The 11,331-nt window shown below is 39.7% G+C and overlaps 1 protein-coding gene across 1 annotated transcript; it reads left to right on the plus strand.

The window, feature by feature from the left end:
- The first annotated feature begins 4,765 nt into the window (after window positions 1-4,765).
- Window positions 4,766-10,878, plus strand: LOC140946064 (uncharacterized). The gene is made up of 3 exons (XM_073395132.1): window positions 4,766-4,916; window positions 7,387-7,470; window positions 9,824-10,878. The coding sequence occupies exon 3, from the start codon at window positions 9,853-9,855 to the stop codon at window positions 10,696-10,698; it is 846 nt and encodes a 281-aa protein (XP_073251233.1). The 5' UTR covers window positions 4,766-4,916; window positions 7,387-7,470; window positions 9,824-9,852; the 3' UTR covers window positions 10,699-10,878.
- Window positions 10,879-11,331: the final 453 nt, after the last annotated feature.

Consider the following 11,331-nt stretch of genomic DNA (forward strand, 5'->3'; position numbering starts at 1 on the left):
GACAAATGCCCGGGCGTCAACAATTTCCAGCAAGGTTCAAACGGTGGTCAGCTTTACACGCGTTTTTGTTTTTTCCCGGACCTGTAGTGACGAACATAGCTCTAGGAGAGCCCTTATTCAAAGTGTTTTCCTAAACATGCCCTCAAATTTTTAGGTCATTTGGAGACTATTCCCTTGATCCAGCAATTGCTATTTTCATGTTCTAAACATAAAGAATATCAATTAGTCCCGGGATCAAAGAGAATCAGCTGATGGGCTCCTGAGTGAAGAAAGGAGGGGAGGAATCACGAATGAGAGGACAAGAGACGCATCCTCTTTACAAGAACAGTAAAAATGACAGTGCTTCACAACAGAACTCGGGCGTCAGCATACAAAGGTGCCACTGGCACCAGAAACACTTGTGAAGGCAAAACCACAACGACAAGCCAGTGAGGGTCCGCCGGACCTTTAGTAGACATGGATCACTAAAATCCAAATTTTAAACTTAACAGTAAACTGATCGTTACGGCAGGAAGAGTGATAGAAAAATATAGAAAGAAAACAAAAATGATGTGGTGAATTATATTTGCCCGATATTTCGGTTTGCAACACAAACCTTCGATGGGGGCTATAAAAGAAAAATAAATACAGATAAAAGATGAACAGCAGCTGTCAATCCATTTATAAGCTTACTACACCCACCCAGCCCATGATGTGAATGATGTGTGAAGGTTGACCACACCACCGGGGTCTACCTCCCCTACTCTTTTCGAACAGTGGTGTGGGTTAAGTGTAAGTGTTGCGAGACGGGACCTACGGTCATTACAAAGGCAGTACTTTCTTCTCAGTTATTTTAAATAAAGACCCTGAGTTTTGGTCCGGCCAGGGTTCGAACCCGCGACCTCCTGCTCTGCAGACCGGCGCTCTCCAAACTGAGCCGACCAGGCGACGGTTAAACGCGGCATTAGTGTTAATCCGACGGATTTCGTAGATTTCGGACAGCAACGCTCTCACGCAACTAGTCTCCTTGGCAGCCACTTGGTCAGGGGTCACGCATGCAAAGGAGACGGTCACGCAACCGGGTCATTGTATCAAACTTGAAAGACAGCCGACTTTCTTTTTATTTCCCCGTTAATATTGTGAAGTAAACCCGATATACGCTTATTCAAAGACTCTACTGTAAAAATGACTGTTACTTTCTATTGTTGTGAAGTATTTCGAAAGTTGTTTTTAAAATCTATCCTCTCATCTTTTTTTCGCTTTTGTTTCATTAAGTGGGTCAAGCTAAGAGCCTAGGTTTAAGTCTTGAATTTCTCCGCGTACTGTTTTCCTGTTTTGATCTTTTGTTTTTACTTGTACTTGAATTTACGCTTAGCTCGCGAGTTTTATGTCATTTTAGGTATATTCTTCGCTTGCCGTTGTCAGATCTGTTAGTTTTTCATAGGCCGGTCGTGTTTTTGGTATTAGAGCTGACCTTGGTTCCGTTAGTGTCGTTGAAGTTCCTGTTTTGTATGCTTGGTCCTTCCGAGCTGTTTCACAATATTGATGTATTCCGGTTACAAACTTTATACGGAGACGGTGGGCAATTGGCAATATTGTTTCTCAAACCATTCATCTCCTCAACTAAAAGTTTCGCTCCACCCGGTGTAATCCCGATGTTTTTATCAGCTTACAAAGCCGGGGCCAAGCGAAGCGGTTGCAGGCAGGGTTGAGGAAATGTGGATTGGGCTTTTGAAGTCGAAATTAGTAAATATTTACTGAGGTATGAAAAGCAGTCTAGTGTTCTGGCAAAACCTCGGTTCTCTGAACACCTCTTATCAAGGACGTACAAGTATCACTTCCATTTCCATCTCTAATCTGGATCTCAATCCTTGTTTTCTATTTGTTAATCATATGTCTTGTTTGTAGTTTTCAATACAAGATTAGCACTTGCATTGGTCCTCATCTCTTTTCGAACCCGTTGACAATAAATATTTTTTGCTGTAATCTCTATGATAATCGACCTCCCCCAGCAAGGAGCCGTAATCACGAATCGGCTTCTGTCCCAGCTTATAATTTTACCAATGTATTAGGGATAAAAGCTTTGATTCTTACCCAAAAGCTATGGCTTTCACGAGGTGAACTCTTCTGCCGAACATGATGAACTAGAACAAAGGGAAATGACAACCAGTTTCGATTTGTGCTTCCGCTAGTACGATGTATATCAATATTTGACTTTGTATATATTTATATGTACCGGCCTTGTCAACCATTAGGCAAAAATTGTCACGCGAAATCAATGATCCGTACACGCGAGGCGATATCTCAACAGTTGCAGTTAAATCATAAATACGCGATTTTTGTCAGGAATATTGTCATGCATGACTTTATTTGAGGTTTCTTCAGGCGTCTTGATATAACCCTTTTTTATTAAATACTGTACCCGTTTGATTAGAGTCTATTGCTGGTTTTCAGTGTCACGCCATTCAAAAAAGATCAAAATAAAAATCAAAACCGTTCAATAGATAAAGTCCAGAATCTAGGAAATGAAAGGAGGGACATATACAAAGACCCTCGCCAAGATTCAGGTCAGAGGAATATTTCGTATACGAGATATCCGAAGAAATGTTTTACCCAAACTTATAGAGATTTGTATGGAGACGCAATGCGGGTGCTCACCTAGACTACGAGTAGTCCCCCATTTTTCCTCAGGGATAGTAGAGCGAGCGAAACGCGAGCGCGCGTGAAAATCACCCCCACGCGAGAAAAGGCGACACGCGGCGGGAAGAGAGAAAAATGAGGGACTACAGACAAAGCCCAAGCTTTTGAACTAATGCGTTGCTCTCACAACGCAAAACTCTGATTGGCTCTTCCATGGAAATCTGTCAACATCTGTCAAAAACGCGCCAGCCGCTATCAACACTCGACATAATCACAATTTACAGAACAAATAACTAGAGCAGAACAAACAACAGCACAGAACGCTAAGAACACTAGAGTTGCTCTTGTAAAAGCAACTAAATTAGAAAGCCAACCCGGCAACTGAGAGAACCGGAGAACCGAAACCATGGTCTTGCCTGATCACAAAGTGGGAATAATAGGACAGTCACAAGGCTGTTAAGCTAATTCAAAAGTTATCACCAAGGGAGGAACTACGTGCTCCAGTCCAACTACTCACATTATCTGCAGAAAAACAAGCGGCAGTTAAAATTCATGAGCAGTCATGACTGAGTCACATCGCAGTTCTCCATAGTTAATGTAGTTTTAGTTTAAGCTGCAATCCATTCTTCGAGATTTGGATATCACTATCCGTCCTGCTAAAAACGCTAACGAGCTGGGCCCAGCGTGACAAAACATTGCAGGAAACCGTCACATTCACGGCCAAAAAGAAAATCGCTTAAAATTATTTAGATCCTAGAGGCAATCACCGGAGAAATTAAACAACCCCAAACCCTTTTTTTGGCCGCATTGAAGAGCTTTACTTTTCAAAGGAGGTCAAAGAAAATTCTTTTGCATCGGAAGGCAAATCATGCCGACCATAAACAATAACCGCAGAAAATTAATATGCGTGTCACAACCTCTCAGTATGAAATAAGTGGCAAAAATCACATTTGCTCAGTCAAAACGTTTTCCTCCAGAGCATAAATTATCTACCCGTCAGAGAAACAAGCAGCATTTTGGCATGAGTAAAAGTCGCGTGTTGCCTACACTATCAAGTTCTTCACGCGAAACAGCTGTGAAGAATATTAGTATCTGGGTTTTCTTTTGCTTGCAATAAATATCCCCCGCAGTTTACCGAAGACAAGAGCAGTGACAGCTCAATAAGGGAAGGAATCCCATTGGATGCGCTTAATTGATTTGGAAAGGGATACGAACTTCACACTCCAAAATCAGTCGGCCGTAAAGGGTCAAAAGCTTGGGCTTTGTCTGTAGTCCCTCATTTTTCTCTCTCCCCGCCGCGTGTCGCCTTTTCTTGCGTGGGGTGATTTTCACGCGTGCTCGCGTTTCGTTCGCTCTACTATCCCTGAGGAAAAATGGGGGACTACTCGTAGTCTAGTGCTCACCTGGATGAGCTCCAACATGGCGCACGGATCTGTTACCGAGTTTTGCTACAAAAGCCAAGCGTGAATTTATTCTTCGAGAAACTCATAAACATTAAAGTAATACTTTTTCTAATACATGAACAGTTTAGATAGCAAAATTTCCAGACATAAGTCACTTTTTTGACTTACATGACATCTCACTTGGCCATCATGTAAATGCCGCGTCACGCAAAAGCTTAGAAATTCAAGCGTGCTCTATCACAAAACCAAAAGAGAAAATTTGTATGAAAATTAGTTTTCAGCTGCTCTAATGCATCGTGAAAGTAGAATCTCGGTAGGATTGATAGTTTTAGTGACGTCATGTGAAAACCAACAATTTGTTCCAAAGCACAGTGTAATTTTTTTTTGATGGTTACGACACAAAGGAAAAACGAAACGCAAAGCTTATCAGTGATCGTGTAAATCACAAATCTAGGAGGTGGTTTTTCAGTATTTTTATGGAGTTTTTCAGTTTCCAGAATTAGGCTTTCCATTTTATGGCCAAAAAAAGTTGAAAATGGACATAAACTGATCCCAGGTTATAACGCAGAAAACAGCAAAAACATAGGCCAAAGTTTGTTTCTACACCTACACCTAAATTTCAATATTGATCTGCTGATTTCTAGAGGGATTTCTAAGCTATAATATCAAATGTAGCTAAATGTCGTTAGTTGTGCAAAATTATCAAATCGTGAGTAATTTAGAAGTAATTATGCATCGACCTTGGGCTGCCTGTGCGTGCTGTAAAGTCTTCTCCTACGTCTGTTTACTTCAGTTCAGTTGGTGAATACATGCGTCAATACACGCATAGACACAGCTGAAGGGGCCGAGGTCCACTCACTCAGTGAAAGCCCGTTTTGTTTGCTAAAAGAAGAGGTACGTACATTGCAACATTTTACATTTCATGCCTGCAACTGAAAACGTGATCGAAAAGAAATTTACGTCACAGAATTCGTTTCGGCGGTCGCTTGGGCTCATATCTTAGGGTTTTCACAGTTTTTAGAGTGTTTAGAGGAGTTAACGAGAAGGCTCTTGAGTTCTTTCTGACCTGAAACATCTTGACTTTGTCATAATTTTCTTCTACTGTTTGACGTATGAGCCTAATTTTAAAATGAAAGAACTCAATCGAATCCCCACTCCAAAATTCTACAAAAGAGCAGAGATTTAGCTGAAATGAATAAATACGATAATTTGCAATCAACTTTATTTCGTAATTTCGGCAAACTGCTCAGTATCCAGTTGACCATGACCGCTTTTTTTATTTTACTAAAATATATTAAAGGTACTGAAGTCTCATGTTGATAGCCCATGAAGACCTGTTTACAGCTCAGTCTTTTTAGACACCAGCTTCCCTGAGATTTCCCTGCATTAAATTGTGTCACTGGTGTTTGTATTCAGTGGTCATTTTCGATATGAACAGCATGCACAGTTTTGAGAATTAATAATTAAAATGTTGGTTTATGAGAAGCTCCACCCCAGGTGGGGGGGGGGGGGAGTACTTTAGGACTTTCTGGGTGGGGATGTGCCGCTGGGACCCTGAAACCCTTAACCTATGCCAGAGCTAGTTCAGCTGAATTTTGCTACCCTATACCAGAGTAAACTCCCCAAATCCCCCCTAACCTAGAGTAGCTGTTTTCGAGAAAGTACTGAGGTCACTAGCACAGTCTAGCCAAAACAAAACCTTATACCACAATCCCTAGTCTAGATAAAATCTTCAACCAACTGATCAGTTTCCTCAAAAATGATACCCTATTCCTGACCGAAATGCTCTGATTTATATACCCTATCCTAGAGTAAATTGCTTGAAAACGGTACCCTTCACAGCGGCACATACGTATGTAGCCCATATATGGCAGTACCCCCCCCCCCCCCCCCCCCAGGTTCCACCTCTGGTTTAGACTGGGAAATTTTTGATGTTTTCAAGGCGGTCAATTTTGGGTGGAGTTTGTCAATGAAAAGGTGTTTGCACGTGTAGGATCATCCGTATATCAAAATATTATACAGTAACAAGATGGAAACTTGTTACTTATGAGAAGAATAAAGGGGATATGTTTAGTTTATGGATGCTGTAATCTCCGCTGAAAATTTTGTTCAATGTTCAGCTGCAGTTGAAAATTTTCTGAAACAACTGATCCACCTCCACCTCCAGTCAGTTGATCCAATTTACTCTGACCATGCCAGTCAGTTAGTCTTGTCTGGCCAATGCTTACCATATTCCACTTCCCAAATTTCTTATAACTTTACAGTCTCTGCTTTTGTGAAAAGTAATCAGAATGCTTTGACCCAGTTGGAAACTTTGCTTCAATTATTATGTTTTTATTTTGATAGATCCACTGGTTTCTGACCAGCTGATTTGGCAAAATGGCAAGAACCCTATAATGGTTAAATGTATATATGTTTGAAATGTTACAGGACAAACAGTATGAAAGGGGATTAGGTAGAAAGGACACTGCTATATTGTTTTCTTACTCTTTATATAATTCTGCGGAGACAAAGATGATTTTTTTTTCTGCTGATCCTGATGGTACTGATGGTTAGAGCGGTTTTCATTTGAGTGTTGAAAAGTAATCGGTTTTGCACTTTCTACACGATGCGATTGGCTTAAAAGATTCGCGCCACTTTTTCGTCCAATCAGAAGTAAAACCAAAGCCAATTGTGACGCGCTCGCATGCATTTTCCCACGCTTTGCGTCAGCCACATGTAATTACTTCGAGTTTTGATTGGTTCAATGTATTGTCTGTGTCCTATGTGATTGGCCAGAGTAATTACTTTGGTTTTGGTTTTACGACACTCAAACGAAAACCACTCTAAGAGGGAAAATATACTTGATTACTGAAATGTCTAAAAAGGTTACCACATGAATAATTAACTTCTAGGCAAAAAAATAATATTTATCTTGTCAAGAGTTACAATGGTCTTGTTTTATATGCATAACTTTTAATTACAGTAAGTGAAAACCAGCTGGCCTTAATGTTTTTAGCTTATGTAGCTGGTGGGGTTAGCAGGGAGTGTTGTTGTTTTTTGGCAACAAAGCCACAAAAAGTTTGGATTGAAGCAATTAAAAGTCAAACTCCTCTTGCATAAAGAAAATACCCAGGGTATAACAAACCTGCCAGCTACACTGTGGCTTTTTTTTTTCAAACCCAAGTTGAGAAAGGTGAAGTTTATTTCTACACTTACACTAGTTTCTCTGTATCAAGTGTCTGATAGCAAGAGAGTACAATAGGCTGTAAGTTGTTATGCAAATTAAATTATTATCAAAACATCAGGTAATTTATGCATAGAACTTGGGCTGCCCGTGCATGATGTAAAAACTGCGCCGTCTACTTTTTATTTCATACTTCAGCTCAGCTTGTGCAGATATAAACACAGCTGAAGAGGCCCAGACCTTCTACAGAAGGCTGTACGTGTTTTTTTGCTACACGAAGAGGTACGTACCATACAACATTTACATTTCATGGCTATAGCTGGAAACATGCTTGGGGAGAACACATCGTGCAGAATTTATTTGGGTCCTTGAGTTCTGGAAAGCCTTAAGGACCTTAGGTTGCAGTGTTTTTTAGTCAGTTCAGTTAAGGGCTAAAAGGAGGTCACATGATGGCTCTTGGGCTCTTTCAAATCTAAAGCGTTTTGAATATGCTTCCTTTCTTTGTCATATTTTTCTTGTACTGGTTGACATGAACCTAATTTCTGAATGACAGGATCACTCTATATCAAGCTTATCCCCACTCCAAAATTCTAGGAACAAGCAGAGATTTTAACCTGTGAGCCTAAGGCCAGTATAATATATTAAAGACGAATCATATGAAAAGAAAGAAGACAAATATGACAATTTGGAATCAACTTTATTTCGTATTATTTTGACAAACTTTTTAGTTTCGAGTTGACCATGACTGCTTAATAAAGATATTAAAGTCTCACATTGTCAGCTGAAGACCTGTTTATGACTGTTTATGGCTCAGCCTTAATTTGGTAATTTTCAAGTTTTAGACACACCCTTCAGACAATCCCTTGCATCAAATTGTGTCACTGGTGTTTGCATGTATTCAGTGGTAGTTTTCAATACGAAAGCATAAGCAGCATGCATAATTTTGAGAATTAATGATTTAATTGTGGTTTATTAGAGTTTGCAACATTGGCTTAGACTTGGAAAACTGTTTCAAAGGGTGCAATTTTTGGTCACTTTTGGGAGGAGTCAGTAATGACGTGGCATTTGCACATGGAGGCTCATCCGCATATCAAAATATTATAACAATTATGAGAAGAAAAAGGGATATATAATTGGTCGAATTGTCCAGCTGGTGAGAATTCTCCAGAAAATGTGATACAGCTGCTCCAGAGTTGGTCCTCTATTTAGACCAGTCAGTGTTGTTGGCTGGCCAACACTTAAGTCCATTCCATTTCTCAAATTTCTTAGAATTTTCCAGTCTTACTTTTATGAAAAGTAATGATCAGAATTTTGGTATAAAGAACACTTTGAGTTGGAAACTTTACTGCAATTGAACAGTGTCATTACATTTTCACTTGGATAGTTCTCCTAGTATCTGACCAGCTGGTTTGGCAAAATGGCAAGCACCCTGTAATGGTTTAAATGCATAAAAAATGACTGAAATGCTACAGTACAAATAGCCTGTGCCAGGCTCTCAGATAGTATAGTGGGAACGTATTAAAACAAGCAAAGCGAAAATAAGACGCGCATGACTTGGGAAAGGGGGCGGTGGCAGCGGCAGCCCCCACGCGTTTTTCATATTTCTTATTACTGAACGACTTTCCACCACCATCTTGGAGCCTGGAACAGGCTACAGTACAAACAGTATAGATCTAGGGAATAAGGCACAAAGAACATTGCTATACAGTCTTCTTACTTTTTGTGTGTATTTCTGCCAAGCTAAGACAAAGATAATTTTTTTCTGCTTAACCTGATGGTACTGTTGGTTAAGAGGGAAAACATAATTACTGAAATTTTTTAAAAGGCTACCACATGAATAGTAAACTTCCTGGGGAAACAAAAACATTTGTCTTGTCAACAGTTACAATGGTCTCACTTTATTTGCATAAGTTTTAATTATTAATTAATTAATGTTTTCAGTTGGTTCCAACTGTGGGGGAGTGCTGTTTAGCCACAAGAAGTTTGGATGCAAGTCAAATTTTTTCCCCCTCGCATAAAGAAAATACCCAGCAGATAACAAACCTGCCAGCTACACAAGCTAGCTGATTTAGTGAGCTTATTTGATTTATTTAAACACAAGATTTCATTTTCAATGGGTGTTTAAGGTGATCCATTTTTTGCAAACACCTGCAATTTTTATGTGAAACAAAAAAATATGACATCTTGAACCTACACGCTGTATGAAAAATATCATACTCGGGATAAATTCTTGAACTCTAAATGCAACAAGAATGTGTTCGGTGGTTTTTCAAAATAAAAGATGACGTCACCAACTGAAAAAAAAAACACATTTTAATAAACAAAAAAAGATGACATCTTGAACCTATGAAAAATATCATACTCGAGGATAAATTCTTGAACTCTTAATGCAACGAGCTCGAGAATGTGTTCGGTGGTTTTTCAAAATAAAAGATGACATCACCACTTAAAAAAAAAAAAAAACACTTTTTAATAAAAAACAGTGATAATAATTATTGTAACTGAAGGGCTCCATGCAAAAATGTCTCCACGCTCTCTTCCTTTTTGCAGGGACATTTTCCCAAGGAGGCCTTTTCAATTATAAACCTAATATTCTAAAAGTGTAGCCTTATAATCTTTACTTACTTTAACACAGGTGAAACAAGCTAGTATCAGTTCGACAATATGGCGTGGAGAGATGATGGATCTGGTAACCTGACAGTTTCTGGAGCAAAGGTTAGCTTCAATGGGAGTGGCAACTCCAAGGGGAATGCTATCTGGAGTCAAGGCGGAACTGGAAGTTGGGAGTTTAAAGTGACTGGAAGTTCGGGAACCTGGGTGGGAGTTTCTGCTGAGGATAAGTTTGCAGCTGGTTGGGGGATGAAGGGATTGTTTTATGGTGGGCCGGGCAACTTGAGTGATGGTAGTAGCCTGGTGACCAGTAACTGGGGACCTAAGTTTGGTGACGGTGATGTCATTGGAATGTGGTTGGAGGAGACTGGTGACAAAACAGTGTTGGCATTCTCTAAAAATGGAAGTGGATTGGGAGTGGCATTTGATATTTCTGGCTACAGTGGCATGGAGTTCCGTCCAGCGGTTTCCATGGATGAAACAGGACAGGGTGTGACAATCTCTGAGACTGCTACTTCTAGCCTGGATGCTTTCCAGCTTGTTCCCACTCCAAGACAAGGGGTGGAGGGAGACTGGCAGGGGAGGTTCAAGCTGATGATTGATAAAACTGGAGAAGGAGCCTGGGACATTGTAGCCGAAGTGGCCAACATTATATCCTGCAATGCAACTCAGGGTGCTGATGGTAAACTTGTGTCTGGACAAGTTACAACGACGAAGATGATGCCGCCTCCAGAGCTCTTTGAGCTGGAGTGTGAGGTGACCTCTATCCTGGAGGGTCTGACTTCACTCAGACGGGAAGGAGAGACCCTGGTGCTGGAAGGAGGAGGAAAGAAGGAGATCTTTACACCTGCTGCTGGACCTGGTCCTGCCACCAAAGACAGCGTCAACTGGATGTGTTGAGCATCCTTACTGTTCACTAAGGAGACCTTGAACAGGATTCAGAAAAAAATTCCACAAAATTGTTTGAAATTATTGCTTTTAAGCATTGAATTACTCTTACTTCCTTCTACAATGCTTTTCAGTAAACAAATAAAATAATAAATTTATGGATAGGTAAAACAACAACAACAACAACAAAAACACATTTTTACCCATTTTGTTAACCAAAAAAGTGGACCTGGTACACAAAAATGAAAACATGTAATTTTTCTGAATTTGATGGTCAAGGAAAAGCCAGATATAAGCTGATTTTGCTAGTAAAAGTAAAAAAAATCAGATTTGTTCTGCTCACCATTTGGGTGAAGTCTTTTCTTTTGTTTAACCATAACTGGCTTTGGAAGGTCATGTTTTTTAGTTGGAAGTCCTGGGAAATCCTTTGGAAGCTCTAGTGTACTATAAAGGAAATAAATTAGAAGCGGTGAAGATTCCTTTTCATTTCAAAATCATAGTTCGGGTATAGACAGACATATTTAGATGTACTTTTTATGCACTAAAATACAACTGCTTGTTTAATCAGTCATTCAATAAATGGAGAAAGAAACTAAATAAACTATTTATTGTAATTTTCATAAATAGACACAATCATAATTATCT

Source organism: Porites lutea, chromosome 8 (assembly GCF_958299795.1).
Source record: "Porites lutea chromosome 8, jaPorLute2.1, whole genome shotgun sequence".
Classification (NCBI taxonomy): domain Eukaryota; kingdom Metazoa; phylum Cnidaria; class Anthozoa; order Scleractinia; family Poritidae; genus Porites; species Porites lutea.

Bases quoted from the DNA above. Each gene is read 5' to 3' on its own strand.
- LOC140946064 (XM_073395132.1), top strand. From the start codon at position 9,853: ATGGCGTGGAGAGATGATGGATCTGGTAACCTGACAGTTTCTGGAGCA.